This window comes from Asterias amurensis, chromosome 17 (genome assembly GCF_032118995.1).
Source record: "Asterias amurensis chromosome 17, ASM3211899v1".
Lineage (NCBI taxonomy): Eukaryota > Metazoa > Echinodermata > Asteroidea > Forcipulatida > Asteriidae > Asterias > Asterias amurensis.
In genome coordinates, this window is record NC_092664.1 from 17,717,428 (window position 1) to 17,735,998 (window position 18,571).

The window sequence follows — 18,571 nt, forward strand, 5'->3', positions numbered from 1 at the left end:
GCACATGGTGGTTTATGTTTACTTTGTTGTGTTGATTCTTGTTCTAAAGGAGTTTGTCTTGCTTTTACTCCACCCACATAGTCCCAAGTGGCAGTGATGGGAGCAAGAAATGATCTGAAAGAACAAACACCAAAACAGCAAAAGTAAATACACATGCTGTTCCCGCAAACTGAAAGATATAACAACCAAGCAAGCAATTGCCTTAAATCCCATGATCATCCACCCCTCCCCTTCAGTTCACCACTAACCAGTGGTTTTATCATTTTATACAATTACATGTCCAGGTGTATAAAGTTGGAAGGTACATATATCTGCCCCCCTACACATGAAATTTCCCACAGTCATGAGTCCCATGATTTCAAACCAACAGTATTTGATATTAAACAGACTTTTAACTAAAGATTTGTCCTTGTAATTCAATTTTCTTGTGCTGTTCTTCTGTAGTTCACCTTAAATGAGGCCATCGACTATTCGTGAACTACAACTAATTATAAAAATCCGGAATGTTTATTGTACAGCCTGTGTTTAAATTTATAACATTGTTAGTCTTTATTGAATTGAGTCTCACACAAAAAAGGATAAAAGAAAACTTTGAAAATATTCAAATTAAATAAAACTTTGGGAAACAGAATGGTCAATTGGTGGCGCTATTTGAGTTCGTTGCTGCATGCTGCTGACAAACATCGACACGACGCAATCTCATCAATTTAATTATAACAACACCATAGAGCTATATGAACAACACACATGTTTAGGGTGGGGGGAGGGTGCGATTCGTGCGTGCACCGCTTTGAGTTCATGAAAAAAGGCCAACATGGCGGAAGTTGTCGTAGAAAATTTCATAGGTGGTAAATTTCTGTCCACTGAAAAATACCTGGACAGCTATGACCCATCAACAGGGGTTGTTTGGGCCAAAATACCGGATAGCAGTGAGCTGGAAGTGGATCAGGCAGTGCAGGCTGCAAGGCAAGCATTTCCAGGGTAAGCTAGTTTTTATGGCAAGGTAGCGTCATACGTTATCGACCCTCATATGTTTTCGGTCCCCAACTTTGATTCCCGTTGACCGCGAAATTATGCAAGCTGCACCGGTGACAGAAGCTATGCAGTTTACTCATCACGGTCTGTATTTTCACCAGGCTTAATCATGCGGAGAATAAAGTTTCCTGTCGTTGGTTATGCTCAAACATTTGTAAATTGATTGATTTTTGGTACTAATCACTAGTGCATTATTATGCCAACATTCAAATGATTCAAAGAAACATCATCCAACCTCGAAAGTTCAAAATAAAATTACTATCTGCTAAATTGAGTTTCATTCTGCTTTAGTCACTAGATGGATCACGTGAGGTGGTTACTATTTGGGATTCTATGGTGTGCATATGTGGGGAAAATATTAAAATATTTTAAGTGAAAATGACAATAATTTTTTATTTTATTTACTGCATACTGTAATAAATTCCGATAAGCGTAATAAATATTAAGTCTACAATTAAAGAGAAAATATCATAGATTGGTTTCTTATCTCCTGAAACCAAACATTACTGGTCTGAATGAGGGAAAACGGATTGTTATGAAGTGTGAGTGCATCAAGGGGCTGGGGTGTTTTATTACTTTCATGCCTTATGATATCTCTGGATTCTAATATAGTAGCCACAATGCCTTAGGACAAAAATGTAATTAAATAGTTAAGTAGTAATTGAATAATATTTTGGATTTATTTTGCACGCCATTCTAGCTTCTGAATATTCAATAAAATACCAACCAATGAAAGGTGTGAAAACATATGACGTTGCTCCAATGTCGTGCATGCATTAAGCACTGTTAATGGCGCACTGTCTCTCGCAACGTAAAACCAAAACTTAAAAAATTTCAACACACCATGAAGTGAAAGTGTTATTGTTAAAAAAATTGGATAGATGATTTGAAATTCTTTTTTTAGTTTTTGATTGTAAACACTTGACACCAGCATACTATTAAATAACAATTACATTTACACATGTATTATGAGTAACCTTTCCACTACTTCTAAAAACTATAAGACTCCCTATGAGCCCTATACTAAGTTATAGTTTCTAGAAGTACCTTTCCACCAGTCAGCAGGTTGGTATAATTTAGTTGCGATAACGTCCTCCCGACGGCCGCCAGGCCGGAGGGTTACAAAGCTTCCGTAATCTGTGCAGGGCGAAATGGTTAAAAACGTACAATTTTGACAGCTAGTCAGCAGATTTGCTCCATTTTTACCACTTTTGAAAATCATGACACAAATTCTAGGAGCACGAGATTGTAACTACATTGTATGACGATGAGTGCAGTGTTACGGTGTCTGGTCAAATTTTGTCAGTTGAGTAATGTTTAAATAACTTTTACAATTAAATAAAACATTAATGCCTGTTTTTTTATCGTAGTGTTAATCCTCACATGCATTTGAACATCCTACAATCAATTGGCCATTTATTTAATAAGGAAATAAAAGGGTAGCGACAAGTTCTTCAACTGCCGTTTAAAACCAGCAGGGTCGTGGCCATCCGATAAAGACCCGAGACAAAGGACTTTATTGACGGCTACGATCCTGCAAGGTTTTAAATGGCAGTTTAAGAACGAGTCACTAATCTTTTATTTCCATTCATAAATGCCTTTCTTGTTATATGCGTGATAAAGTAAGAAACTCTGTAAAACTTATATAACAATTTTCCGACATCCTTAAGCTCTAACTTACGTGTGTTGCATTTTTATGACAGACATTTTTTTGGATAGATGCATTTCCTGCATAGTTAGTCTTGTGGTGCAAGACGTTTCTCGTTTTCCTGTCACACACAGCGTGGCCAACTCACTGACAGCACCCGCATCGCCCGTAACAAGAAACGTCTTGCACCAAGACTAGCGCATAGTATACTCCAGCTGGTCTTTATCAACCGTTTAAACACCCCCACGTGACGCGCTCTCCACCAATAGGAATATGCTAAACTGTCTTAGGTATTTATGAAAAATCCTTGTATTGCAGATGGTCCAGAACGTCAGTGGAGGAGAGATCTCGTCTGATGCAACATCTTGCTGACATTCTGGAGTCTCAACAAGAAGAATTTGCTCAAGCTGAATCACGTGACCAAGGCAAGCCTGTCTCATTGGCTACAAGAATTGACATCCCTAGAATGATCTACAATTTTAGATTTTTCTCAACAGTAATTCTTCATTCTACTAACAGGTTTGCATTCCTTACACATTAGTCATGCTGTCTCCTCTCCCAAATCACACAACATTCTTTGTAAGCCACTTTTTAAATCACTTTTAAAAAATAGAATAAAAATATATAGTTTATTGACTTGTGAAATAAAAATGTGATGTTTAAATCTTACCAATTTATTTTGAAATACTTTTGTTATTAGCTGAGACAAGTTACTGTCACAGATTTCCAAAAGTATTTTTCAATTTGTATCCCTATTTAGTTCTACATATCTTGATAAAGCTGAAGCCATCAATTACACAACAACAGCTCCAATTGGTGTGGCTGGTCTCATCAGTCCTTGGAACCTTCCACTGTATCTTCTTACTTTTAAGATTGCTCCATGTATTGCGTTTGGTAATACCTGTGTGTGTAAACCTAGTGAGATGACATCAGTTACAGCATGGATGCTCAGCAAGGCAGTAGTTCAGGCAGGTTAGTTCATGAATTGCAAACACCAAAATACACAAGCAAATTAACATCTGAAAATTTCATGTAAAAAAAGTGGACACGTTTTTGGGATATCGCCGAAAATTCAGAGTGTATGTCAGCGCAGGAATATGTCAACACAGGAGAATAGTTATGTGATGAATGCTTTAACTCAGATTCAATTTTTAAGACATACAAACTGTTTTATCTTTTTACATACAGTACATGTAGCTGCATACTCTATAAGATACCTCCTTTTTTGCTATGCAAGCAAAAGTAAGGTAAACAGTCCCACAATTTCATGTCATTGTGTACTGTATGTGTGGTCGATCAGTGTCAAAGCAGAAACTGACTAACTCCTCAAACTGTGGCTAAATTTTCATGGCAATTGGATACAGCTGGTGGCTTCTCCAATTTAGCACTCTCATTGAAGCGCTTTGGGCAATGCATCAACCGTGTGTTCCTGGAAATGCCACTGTTGTGGCATTATCAAAATATTGACTTCTATGAGGGGCACAGTTGAAATTATAGGCCCAAGGTGATGTCAAAACATGGAATAGATTGGTTGTCTCAAAATGATGCTGTTGTGGCATAGTCATAGTGTGGTATAGATTGGTTGTCTCAAAATGCTACTGTTGTGGCATAGTGTGGTATAGATTGGTTGTCTCAAAATGCTACTGTTGTGGCATAGTGTGGTAAAGATTGGTTGTCTCAAAATGCTACTGTTGTGGCATAGTGTGGTATTGATTGGTTGTCTCAAAATGCCACTGTTGTGGCATAGTGTGGTATAGATTGGTTGTCTCAAAATGCTACTGTTGTGGCATAGTGTGGTAAAGATTGGTTGTCTCAAAATGCTACTGTTGTGGCATAGTGTGGTATAGATTGGTTGTCTCAAAATGCTACTGTTGTTGCAATTCTGGTATAGATTGGTTGTCTCAAAATGCTACTGTTGAGGCATAGTGTGGTATAGATTGATTGTCTCAAAATGCTACTGCTGTGGCATAGTGTGGTATAGATTGGTTGTCTCAAAATGCCACTGTTGTGGCAAAGTGTGGTATAGATTGTCTCAAAATGCTGCTGTTGTGGCAATTGTGGTTTAGATTGGTTGTCTCAAGAAACACACCGATAGTAAGAGGATAAGTCTCTTAAGAATGGTATTTTGGTAAACAATGATGAAAGTGTCTCAAACAATGTCAAACAAAATAATCCAATACTGGTTTTAACTGACAATTTTGCAAAGAATCTATATGCAAGAAGTCCAAAACTGTTCTTGATATCAATGTTTTTGGACTAAGTTTGTTTTCCTCCTGCTATTAGGTATACCACCAGGGGTCATTAATGTTGTCTTTGGTGTTGGTCCGAGAGCTGGTCAAGCATTGGTTCAACATCCTCATGTGCCTTTGATATCTTTCACTGGTGGGACTGCAACAGCACAACACATCATTAAGACCAGTGCTCCACATTGTAAGAAACTCTCATTAGAGGTAAGGATTGAATCACAGACTGTTACCACAATATGTAAACTTGTGATTTGTCTTGATTGCTTGTATTATATTATTGTTTACTGCTGTACTGTATTACTATTAGTCCCTTGGCTTTCTGTGTGGTATTTTAAGTAATAACATCAAACTGTGATGAATGAATGAAAGGTAAATGCATTTAAACAGATGTCTAAAACACATGTGGTTCACCCCGGTGTTCCTGGCTGGATTGGTAGCATATTGCGCCACAGCACCTTGTAAACCATTGCATGGTGCTCTTGTATCTCAACCTTCGTCCCACTCCTTGCAGTAATAATACCTGGCGCTTTGCATCCTTTGGCAAAAGGCACACTATAAAACCGGTTATTATTACTATTATTATTGTTATTATTATTTTTATTCAATGACTGACCAAAGTTTGCAGAACTTTTCAACATGAAGGGAAGTTTTCTCAAAAGTTGATATGAAGAAGATTAGTTTGTTGTCAGTTTGATTATTGGGAGGAAATAATGTTTGCAAGAATGGTTTAAAAAATAAACATTCAAATATTAATGACATACTTTCAAATTGAGATATTTGTTTTTTAATTGGAAGAATGCCTATAAGGCCTAAAGGTTGTTATATTTAATTGTAAAAACAAAATTCCTAAAATTCAATTTTAAAACTAAACAAAGAGAGCACTTTTTTTAATGCAAAATTGTTCTTAACAACAACGTAAACTATTACAACGTTTACAAAACCACACCATGCCTTAAAAATGTTCTCAACTTTTTTCCTCTTTCCTTATGTGACTGAGCAGCTAGGTGGGAAAAACCCAAGTGTTGTATTTGATGATGCCGATTTCGAGAACTGTGTGAAGACATGTGTGAGATCCAGCTTTACCAATCAGGGAGAGATATGCCTCTGTACAAGTCGAATCTTTGTTCAGGATACTATCTTCCAGAAGTTTGTGGATCGTTTCGTGCAGGAAACAAGGTAAGTTTAATTCCTAGCTACAAACAAGACGGGATCAGGCCGCGTCACCAAAAATACAGCAAATCTATGAATCAGTCTTCTAATACATGTTTGAGGCAATATACCAAAGTACTGATGATATCACAGTTTGTTTACCATTTGGCACTTTTTTAGACAGGGAAACCATTGTGTCTCTGCTTAACTGTCAGGGAAAGTAGTACTTACAGCCTTTAAGCAATGCAGTTAACAAACCATGACATTGTCAATATCATGGTCTATGGAAACACTTGGAACCAGAGGTACAACAAGGTGTGGTCTCCGACAAGATCCAGAGTAGAATTCAACAGCAACAACTGCATGACCGCAAAGCTCATTCTCTGCAACCACTTAACCCTCAGGATCGACACAGGATGCAAGACTATTGCACTGGTCTATGGACGGTGAGAGCCACTGTTCTCGGTAAAGTAGCTCCCCGATTCTATGAAATCGAGGTTGAAGGTGGTGGGATCCTACGTGGCAATAGAGGTGCCATACGAAAGGACACTGTTCCTAAGCAGACATTTGTTGATCCTAAACTGCTGGAGGAGGAACTGACACTTCAGCTTGCCAAGGAACACCCTGAACAAACTGAAGCACAACAGGATATTGCCACTCCTGTTGGGTCACCACATAAGCAGACTTTTAGGAGATCCTCGCACACCATCAGATGCCCAAAGCGTTTGCAGGTCTGTCCTGTTGTCTCCATGGATTGCAAAACTCAAGATAAAACATAAACACTGACATGTATAACCCAGCTTACTCGATCAATCCAAACTATTGCATTTGTTTTCTTCCTAAAGTGCCATGAACATCTGTCTAGGTTGGGCTCTTGTTTCATGTTGCTACTTACCACATTATTCTGTGCTTTACTGTCTCTGTAAAGCATGAATTTATGGGCTGTTGTGCAGATTTTCACATTAAGCAGTTCCATTAAGTTGGACCTGGTTATTCTCACTATTGCGTATACAGTGTTCTCTTAGTAATTGATGTTGATTTGATACTTTCCTCACTGCACCAATAAAGAATAGAGAGATGACTTGATTGCTCAGTCTGTATAGCCATGTGTAGAGACTACATAATGGCAGCGGTCCTTCACTTTTTTTTCAACTATTTGTGTTATAATTGTCAACAGGAAACTAAAAGTTGGTGCCCCAAAGGAATCCGACACAAACATGGGTGCCCTCATCAGCAAAGAGCATTTGCATAAGGTCAAGGGTTATGTCGCTATTGCTGTACAAGATGGCGGGTTGTTGTTATGTGGAGAAGGGAAGGAATCACTGGATCTTAAGAAAGAAAATGAAAATGTAAGTTGAGTATCACTTCCTAATATTACATTTCTGTCTGATGATGATTAATGCTTATGGGCGATTCCATGGTTAGTCGCATTACACTTTTTAGTGTCATTTCTTGATCTTGGTGCTAGTAGTTCTATGTGAGATATTATTTCCACTAAGTTTATAGACTGATTTGTACTTGACACCCAAGGCTTTTAAGTGATGATATTAAAAATGTTGTGGGCGTTGTACTCTGGATGTTATAGCTTTGTAAAAAGCGGTTAGTCGCATTACACAAAAAGGACATGATAAAAAATACACTTGTCTCAATTCAAAAGTTTCCTCAAACTAAAAAACTTGCAAAGGTTTTACTACATTTAGCACACATCTCTTATACATTAGTATCCAACAGGATACTTATAAATAGTCAGCAACTTGAACTTTTAGGTTTACGTGGCAAAACCATGGTTAGTCGCATTACGGTTAGTCGCATTACACGTTTCCACTCAATTTAGCCACGCCTACGTGGAGCCCAAGCTGAGTTCTTATTTGGCAAAATTGGGTTCATTCCTTGTCAACAACAAAAAATAAATTGGTTTCGTATGTTAGCTATAACTTCTAAGGGGAAAGAAAGTTGTGACAAAAACTTGATTTTTTGGTGTCATGTCCATGTTTGCTTGGAATTGCCCTTATTCCTGTAGAATAGTAAGGTATGCTGTCTTGACTCTGTAATGTTTACACATCTGAACAGATGTGTTTGTCAATGGTTTATATATACACATCTAAACAGATGTGTTGGTCAATGGTGTATATATACACATCTAAACAGATGTGTTTGTCAATGGTTTATATATGTGGCCCACGGTATTTAATAGGCCAAATAAAGGGATAGAGGACACGGCTGTGTTGTTGTTCTTATTATCACGATGTTTATTCTGTAAGTAGAAGACGAAGGAAAGGAAAGCTGTTTACGCGTCTTCTACAAGAATATGAATGACTTTTTAATTAATAAAGGCTAATGCATATTTAGGATATATTTAGATTTAATAAACAAATCAATTAAATTAAAAGGTAAAGGTATTGCTTAAGGCAGAAAACAAATAAAACAATATGGCGCACGGTTCCCGCCAGTAAGCTTACTGGCGGCCGCCATCTTGAATTATGTGACTCAGTCGACGATAGAGACATCGTAAGTCCAAATAAACAAAATGGACAGACGTTAAAATAATCACGCCTGTGTTGTATATTTACTTAAACATTATTTACAACGAGGGTACGAGATTAAACTGAATTTGGTTGCTTTTCCTGCATATCTCAATATACAGGAAAACATCTCGCAAACAATAATTATCTACAAACTAACGATAAATCACAGTAATATGTACAAGGTAACTCTATTATACATTTGCTCTAGTCACATGTTGTATAAATAAATGAAATAAAGTTATAAGCATAATATATGAAAATAGAAAATCTTTACCTGTAAGTAGAAGACGAAGGAAAGGAAAGCTGTTTACGCGTCTTCTACAAGAATATGAATGACGGCGAAGTATAGTGCGCTGCCAACGGTGTGAAAGCTGATTTGATTTGGGGGTGATTTGCATATATGAATATTTTTAACCAATGACGTAAGTCTACAATCTATTTTTAGAGGGGGGTATTATTCATACCGGTGACATATATACACATCTAAACAGATGTGTTCGTCAATCTTAAAACGGCAAACGATGCGTGTCAATGTTGGTCTCTTCCAGTAAGTACCTTCCCACAAGTAACTTTTAGAATTGATAAGTTTATTATAATCTTTACATAACATTGATTGAATCAGTTATTTGTTTTTGTTAGGGGTATTTTATGAGACATACCGTATTGTTATACCTCGGTAACTAATTATGAAGTTTGATTGGTCGAGAACCGATCACATGATGTGCAGTAAAAACGCATGTACCATGGCGTGGCGGGTAACATGAGTGATTTTAACCAGTGTACATCCCCTTGATCCCGCTAGTACGAGATGGCCGCAGGTTCGAGGGAACAGTGAGGAATGGTTTCTCTGTTCGTCTGCTTTATTAAACTATGCTGTTGCATACTCGTCGTAATTAATGTTTGAAGATGACAACAGAACTTTGAGAAGAGGAATAACAATTAAACAAACATAACAAAACAATTGTTGCACGCTGTGATTTGGGGTCCATAGCGTTTTGTAAACCCTTGGGGGAAAATGGCACCCTCGGCTTCGCCTCGGGTGCCATTTTCCCCCTCGGGTGTATAAAACGCCATGGAGCCCGTCACAGCATGCAACAATTGTATAATGTACCTGCGTCATTAGTGCGGAGTGCTATTGATAAGCTTATTATAACCTTAACATAACATTGATTGAACTATTTGTTTGTTTGTGTTAGGGGTATTTTATGAGACCTACAGTAATCATCAATGTACCTGATGACTCTCGCAGCATGCAAGAAGAAATTTTTGGTCCTGTTACTTGCATCAACAGTTTCAAATCAGAAGAAGAGGTGAGTTTTTTTGTCTTTGCATCTTTAATACACATTGATTTTGAAACATTTAAAACATTTTAAATTTATTATAGTTAATATTATTGTTATTATTATTATTATTATTATTGAGGGGGTAATTCAAGCCACACAGTTGTCATGGTTGTGGGTAAATTGTCCACAGTGAGAAGCCCTTCATTGAAAGTGGGAAACGAAGCAATTATCCCACATGTCTCATCCACAATGTTGTCCATTTTCATGTCCATTTGGCGGGCCACTTGAATTTCAAGACCACAGCTTCAGTTAAAAGTGACATTTGGATTTAGTACATACATGTAGGTGTGAGACGGGAGGTGCCCTTGAAAATAAGAAAGTTGACATTTCTTTTTAGTTCAAAAGGTCATAAGGCAAGTTCACAATGGTGAGTTATTTACATGTTTTCTGCTTCTCAACCATAGAGATAAGGAAATTTGAGATTATTTTAACGTCAAGAGGTCAAATGTCAAGGTCACAGTGGTCTGTTTTTGGAACGGTTGATTTATATCATTATTGTTTAGCTAGAATTTACAAGTTCTAAGGAGTTTAATAGCACCAAGAGTCTTAGTTTTATACTTTTTAAGGCACGGGGAACTTTACATCTGCAGATCAGCTGATTTCCTTATTCTTCAAAAGTGTCGTAGAAAACTGAGAAAAGTACAACAATCGTGTGCTTTGCAGTTTCCTAATTGCAAAAACAAAGTTGCGAGTCTGAGTTTGTATTAGGTAACTTTTATTGACTGAAAAGGCCTTAATGTTTTGCCAACTGTAAGTGTACTGAAATATATTTACACACAAAAGTATTTCCCACCAGTCAGCCTTTTTAACATTGTTCATAAAATTTTTGGGGTGATATTATTTATTCAGAAAGTAATGTTTACCTATATTTATTCTTCTAGGCTGTTCAGAGAGCCAATAATGTGAAGTTTGGACTGGCTGCTTGTCTATGGACATCTGATGTCAGTAGAGCACACAGAGTCGGACATAAACTGGAAGTTAGTGTTTTATTCTTGTTGTCTTTCTTTTCCCTCCCCCATAAAATTGGAAGTTAGTGTTTATTCTTGTTGTTTTTCTTTTCCCTCCCTCATAAACTGGAAGTTAGTGTTTCATTCTTGTTGTTTTTTCTGTTCCCTCACTCATAAACTGGAAGTTAATGTTTCATTCTTGTTGTTTTTTCTTTTCCCTCCCTCATAACCTGGAAGTTAGTGTTTCATTCTTGTTGTTTTTTCTGTTCCCTCCCTCATAAACTGGAAGTTAGTGTTTCATTCTTGTTGTTTTTTCTTTTCCCTCCCCCATAAACTGGAAGTTAGTGTTTCAATCTTGTTGTTTTTTCTTTTCCCGCCTCCATAAACTTGAAGTTAGTGTTTCATTCTTGTTGTTTTTTCTGTTCCCTCCCTCATAAACTGGAAGTTTAGTGTTTCATTCTTGTTGTTTTTTCTTTTCCCTCCCTCATAAACTGGAAGTTAGTGTTTCATTCTCGTTATTTTTCTTTTTGCCTCCCCCATAAACTGGAAGTTAGTGTTTCATCGTTGTTGTTTTTTCTGTTCCCTCCCTCATAAACTGGAAGTTAGTGTTTCATTCTTGTTGTTTTTCTTTTCCCCATGTCAGTCTGTTTCAGAAGTCTTTTGAAATGTGACTGTCTTTTTTGTAGAATGTGTTTATATGCTTACTGTTGGGTTGGGTGTTCGTCTTTGTAGTTTGTCGAAACAACAGGAGATAGTTGTCAAGCTTTTGTTTTCCTATTATATTTTGTTATGGGTCCTTACATTTAAAGGCAGAGTTAATGTGTTGTGCAAACCTTAGAAGAGACAAGTTCAAATATCAATCTATAAACCACAAGGGAAACTGACTGGGTAAATCTGTAAATAATTTGGGGTTGAAATAACTGGGATTTTAAGAAAAATCAAATAGAAAGGGATTTGAACCAAATCCCGCCCTGGTCAATTTGTCTTTGTTCAACCCCAAATCAAGAAATGATTTCATCAAATTACAATAAATGGTAACATTGTTGTAAAAAACATGTGAACCTTATCAAAATGGTTACTTTCTGAGTAATTTTATATGCATATTAATTTGTAAAAGCCTTATTTCTACTGAAGACAAACAGATAATGTTGATGGAAACATTGAATCTTAACTTATGGTTCTTTTATTAAACCCACTTCTTCTTTAAGAGATTTCTACATGGTTGTTATTCCTAAAGAAGTTTATTGCTCAGGCCTTTGTCAACTGTGGTAATTACTCAATATGGTGTGTTTTTTTTCTTGCTCATTCTTTATTTTTAACTTTAAGGCTGGTACTGTGTGGACAAACTGCTGGCTGGTTAGAGACCTTAATATGCCTTTTGGTGGCACTAAGTCTTCTGGTATCGGACGTGAAGGAGCAAAATACTCTAAAGAATTCTACACAGAAGAGAAGACTATTTGCATCAAGATTTAGAAGGATGGGCAAGAGACATTTTTCTGCCATTACATGGTGTGATATTAAACTCTGCACATAACTTTTTTTTGGAAAGACTTATGGCAGACATTTATATCCACCCAGACTATTCAGTGTATGCACAGGCATGCACCTACTGTGGTAGGCTTCATTTCACCCATACAAAGATGGACAACAGATTCTGGAAACGCCTTGTAAAATACCTTTCTGTGTATTATTGTGTAAACCTCGATTCCAGAACTTTGTCCTGTTGTACAATAATGTGCCAACATGCTCATCAATGCTGCCACCATTGTTTGACGCCATATTCCAAGTTTAAGTGCTCAGAGTTTCAAGCCCACCACGTCAGATTTTTGTTGGAGGAGGTTCTGTGATTCTTGGTTAGTGCCATCTCGTTTTTCTCACACTACAGCTAAATATAAGACCCTTGTTTTTTTATCCAGCAAGGGTTTCATTGTGACACAATATTTCTTCAATGTAAAACAATAACTCAAGATGCTCCAACAATGTCTAAAAAATAGTATTGCGTGTGCATAGATTGATCAGAATACTGATCATGATGAGAAGTGGTTAAAGAATTGTGAGATGGTGGTAAGACTTCGACTTATTGTTTTAAATTACACTTCCTTTACTACATTTCAAGGTAGTTGGCAGTGTCTTATCTTATGATTATATTCTGGGTAGTGATGGCAGACTAAATAAGCGTAGAGTATTTTGCAGTGGGAGGTATCCAGCCAATTTTGGGTCTTCACTTTTACTAAAGGCAGTGGACACTATTGGTAATCACTCAAATAAATTATTAGCATAAAAACTTTCTTGGTGACGAGTAATGGGGAGAGATTGATGGTACAAAACATTGTGAGAAACGGCTCCCTCTGAAGTGCCATAGTTTTCGAGAAAGAAGTAATTTTCCCCGAATTTGATTTAGAGACCGGAAGTATAGAATTTGAGGTCTTGAAATCAACCATCTAAACGCATAGAAGTTCGTGTGACAAGGGTGTTTTTTCTTTCATTATTATCTCGCAAGTTCGATGACCGATTGAGCTCAAATTTTCACAGTTTTGTTATTTTATGCATATGTTGAGATACACCAACTTAACGGCTAATCTTTGACAATTACAAATAGTGTCCACTGCCTTTAAGGGAATCAATGTGTGGTGAAACGGTTTTCAACTAGTGGTTTAATCCCGCCGAGGCCTGGTTCTTGATCATTTACCGAGACGTTCTAATCACATCAATTTCATAACAAATGGTTTCAAATGCTTTTCATGGACCCACTCCACTGATATAAGGCAACATGTCCCTTTAACTATGATGTTGTTTTCATATAAAATATGAACGAATGGGTTATTTGAATGATTTTTATGCACCTTTTAATATATTTTTGTACATCTATTCCTCTTTCAAATCATTTTTTTGTTGTAAAAACATAGCTATTTTACTTCAAAAGCTAAAAAATGTATTACTAAAGCATCATCCGCACATGGTGTAAAGACATGTCAAGTTGTTAAATTGTGGTTATTTGAACTTTATTATAACAAATACATGTATTCAATTCAGTAATTCTAATGTACATGTAGTGCACTGCAGAAGAGCCTGCACAATACAGCAAGATGATTCAGTGCAAAGTTGGTTAGAGTGCCGCATTGACAAGGAGAAGAATCTGTTAACTTTTTGAGGTCCCCATATTTGTTGCTCTGATAGAACTCCTGTCGCTTGGTATTGGTGACACTATGGCCCATACCCGTGTGGCATTTTTCACTCTGTCAAACAATTACCCCCTTTGCCAAGATTAAAATCGTTGTCCAAACCTGATGCCCAAATTGATAGTGCAAGCGAAGTTAATTTGTATTTGTACCGATAACATGGCAGTGTTTCCAGTGTGACCAAGATAGAAACACTCCTTTGTATTGTGATCCAAGTATGGATGTTGCTTAAGCTCAGGAGCATTTTAAGACTCCCATCTCCACAATTCAAGCATGTTGCTTATCATTTTATTTGAAAATGACTTAATTTTATTCCACTCTTTTGAACAATGTGAATACTCCAAACCTAGTTCATACTTGAGGCCAAACATGAAACTGAAAGCAATTTTGAAAAGTATTTCTGTATTCATAAGTTGTTGTAAAAGGATAGTTTATTGATGATTGTTCCACCTTGCTTTTAAGGCAGTGGACACTATAAGTACTTACTCAAAACAATTATAAGCATAAAACCTCACTTGGCAACAAGTAACGGGGAAAGGTTGATAGTATAAAACATTGTGAGAAACGGCTCCCTGTGAAATGACGGTAGTCTTCGAGAACTAAGGAATTTTCCATGAATTTGATTTTGAGACCTCAGATTTAGAATTTGAGGTCTCGAAATCAAGCCTCCGAAAACACACAACTTCTTGTGACAAGGGTGTTTTTTCTTTCATTCATATCTCGCAACTTCGACGGCCAATTGATTTTAAATTATCACATGTTTGTTATTTTATGCATATGTTGAGATACACCAAGTGAGAAGACTGGTCTTTAATTACAATAGTGTCCAATGTCTTTAAGTTGTATTTGTTATTTTTCTATTAATCCTTGGAGTGTCTCAAAAGTTGGCTTCTCTTCTAATTTCGTTGCTGAAATAAAGGCTAAGAATATTAAGCTTGAATATAAACCAAAATTAATATAACTTTGATAAGTTTTTATAAGAATAATAGTAATAATAAGAGACAATACGGCTGTCTTACACAAGGTACCACAGCGCTTAAGAAACTATACAATAAGCAAACAAATAATGGCACTGAGTAGGAGCAAAACAGTGAACGCAATCAATCATTGAACAGCAAAGTTTGCAGCGGAATGCATCTTTGGAACTGCCAAGAGTGTACTGTCTGAACCAGAGCGATGAAGGCTAGGTCTCCAGGTTGGTGAATCTTGATGAAACTGATGAGATATGTAGGAGCGGTATTGTGAAGACATTTGTATACAATGTTGAATGTTGAAATCTTGAAAACAGTACGTTGATGTACTGGGAGCCAGTGAGGTTGATGGAGAAGTGGTGTGACGTGGTCGTATTAACGACACTTAAAAGCCCGGTTTTGGACGCGCTGAAGACATTTGGTATCAGATGATGAGATCCCATGTAGCAATGAGAAAAGTCGAGTCTTGACTTGACGACTGCCCGGAACCTTGCTGGAGTCGACTGCAATAGCTGTATAGAGATATAGAGATATCTCTATTAACAAAGAGTTACTCAAAGATGATGCTTACCTGTACCTACAGCGGAAGCAAAAGTGATTAAGACATAAATTGATAAACCCTTCGGCCCTTATATAGCTAACCAAAAATATATGATACCATGTTCCTATATCTGACCTTGACCTTGGACCTTCTGGCCGCAACACGTTCTCACTATTTCCTTTCCCAAAGGGCACCCCAGTTAATATACAAGTCCCAAAATGTCACTTCTACGGGAGTTACGTAACGGCCCAGGGAACCATTGACTCATAATTATAAGCATGACCATGACATAATACTATTTGGCATTTTCACCACCAAACAGTCCAAACTTTAGTTTCCCCAAGGGCAAGTCCGCCCTATCCAAGACACGTTAAAATGTAACTTCTACTTCTGACAAAACTTATACGATACAGATACAATTAAAAGTTGCATTGGCCGTGTTTCGGTCGAGAATAAATTAAAGTTTTACGAGTGTCGGCATCCCGACTTACTAATTTTTAATTATTAAAAAAGTGCCGCTTATTTTGGCGGATTTGTTCGTGCAGTGTAGTATATCAAATAAAAGCTTTGAACTTCAGGATCTTTAAAATTAATAAAAAAAAACACAGGTTCACACATAACTTACAGGGTTTACAGAAGGTAATGGTGAAAGACTTCTCTTGAAATATTATTCCATGAAATGCTTTACATTTCGAGAAAACATTAAAACAATTATCAATTCTCGTTGTCGAGAATTACGGATTTATTTTAAACACATGTCATGACACGGCGAATCGTGCGGAAACAAGGATGGGTTTCCCCCGTTATTTTCTCCCGACTCCGATGACCGATTGAGCCTAACTTGTCACAGGTTTGTTATTTTTTAATATCAGTTGTGATACACGAAGTGTGGGCCTTTGGACAATACTGTGTACCGAAATTGTCCAATGGCTTTAAATAACCTAATATGACACCTAAATGTATCTGAATTGATACAATTTTGCCCTGTCCCGTAATAAAAAGTTGTGACCTTTTGATAAATATTTCAGCCACTTCAAATAGTCAGTAGATCTGAAGCACATTTCGTAGACAAACCCCATGACACTATTTCCAACCATTATAGGGATTAACAGTGTGATTGATGCGATCTTCACTGCGTGGTAATGACCGGGTTGGTGGAAGGCGAGGTCCATTAACAGCAGCCTGCCACCAACCACCAAGGTCATTACCATGCAGTGAAGACCGGGTGATCATACTGATGATCCCATTTATAAGTACCTTTAACGAAAAAAAACACGGTACGAATTGTAAAAATTTGTGAATTGTTTTGGGCCATTATTGTTAGAAATTTTCTACTCGACTTTTGCGTGGCTGGCATCTTATCTCTTACACATATTTAATTATTTATGCATATTTTCAAGATCCAGATTATGAGTTTTGAAAATTAGCAATACCATAAATAGAAATATTATGGTTGGTGTTCAACTTTATGCTTTGCATTTTGTTGGTTTCTATTTGATTACATTGTTTACTCGTGGTGTGTGTGGGTGGGTAGGTGGGTGGATGCGACCTAAAGTGTTTCTAAGACATGCAAAAACCGATACCCCCCCGCCCCCCCCCCCCTGTTCAATGTTGTAGAGGGCCGAGTGCGCAAAAGTGAGACTGCGCGGGAGCCACGACATTGTAAAGGGGGGAGGGGGGGGGGCGGGACGCAGGGGATACAGAGCCAATCAAACAAGTCTGCATACTTGTGACACTGACTAAAAGTCAACTTGCCCTGTAGTTCTGAAGGTAGTTATAGTGATGTATTTACATTGACAGAGCACACCTATTGTTCAGCCTACATAGTTAACATTAAAAAAAGAGTGACAATTTCACACTGGTACTCATTCATAAAGTTACAACCCTTTTTTAATTTAAGCCCACCATGACAATCACTTGTATACAAGTCCTAAATCATCATTAATTGTCTGTTAACATGTTGATATAATACAAAACTATAGACCTATGATTATTACACTGTGGCTATCTTGGTCTGGTTCCCAGTATACCCAATGACATTGATGATACAAAATCACTCACCATAAAAAGCAACCAGACTATTATTTCTACTTTGGAATGGTACAAAAATGAAATGGTGAAAATAAGTCTGCATACTTGTGAAACTTTATTACAGTTAACTTCCCAGGTAGTTCCTAATGTATTTATAATGTATTTATAATGTGTGTACAGGGCACACCTGTCGTTCAGCCTACATAGATAACATAAGTTTTATCCTTTACGTATAAATTATTGGTATTTTTGTATTTTTCTGAGAATTGCCAAATAAATTATTATCAATCAGAATAATAATAATAAACAGATAGTGAGAACTTCAATTTTGTGTATTTCTGACAATTATGTGCCGAATTATATTATATAAACCACTTCATTGTGCTGTACTCTCTAAAAAGCACCAAGTCTTAGGAACATTTCACACGTTGGTTTTAAAGGAACCCGTTGCCTTGGATCGGACGAGTTGGTCTATAACAAAGCGTTTTTAACCGTTTGTTATAAAATGCATATGGTTGGAAAGATGTTTTAAAAGTAGAATATAATTATCCACACAAGTTTGCCTCGAAATTGCGTGGTTTTCCTTGTACTGTGCGAACTAACACGGTCGGCCATTTATGGGAGTCAACAATTTGACTCCCATAAATGGCCGACTGTGTTAGTCAACGAGGTTAAAGGAAAACCGTACAATTTCGAGGCATGTTTGTGTGGATCATTGTGTTCTACTTTTACAGCATCTTTCTACCTATATACATTTTATAACAAACGCTTTTCAAAGACCAACTCGACCGATCCAAGGCAACGTGTTCCTTTAACCTACTTTAAAAATGGGCAATTAGAACAGTTTAGGCTCTGATTCATGGATTGAGGGGGGGGGGGGGGGCAAATGCAGAATGGACATCAAATTTCACACCACCATGAAAATGTTTTCTCTAAAAATCCTTTATAGACCTATA

General features: G+C 37.1%; 1 protein-coding gene across 1 annotated transcript; it reads left to right on the top strand.

The window, feature by feature from the left end:
* Nucleotides 1-710: 710 nt before the first annotated feature.
* LOC139949870 (2-aminomuconic semialdehyde dehydrogenase-like) lies at nucleotides 711-17,067 on the top strand. Its single transcript, XM_071948430.1, has 9 exons — nucleotides 711-981; nucleotides 3,002-3,202; nucleotides 3,444-3,655; nucleotides 4,967-5,133; nucleotides 5,930-6,105; nucleotides 7,256-7,427; nucleotides 9,800-9,913; nucleotides 10,828-10,923; nucleotides 12,220-17,067. The coding sequence occupies exons 1-9, from the start codon at nucleotides 815-817 to the stop codon at nucleotides 12,364-12,366; spliced, it is 1,452 nt and encodes a 483-aa protein (XP_071804531.1). The 5' UTR covers nucleotides 711-814; the 3' UTR covers nucleotides 12,367-17,067.
* The last annotated feature ends 1,504 nt before the right edge of the window (nucleotides 17,068-18,571 follow it).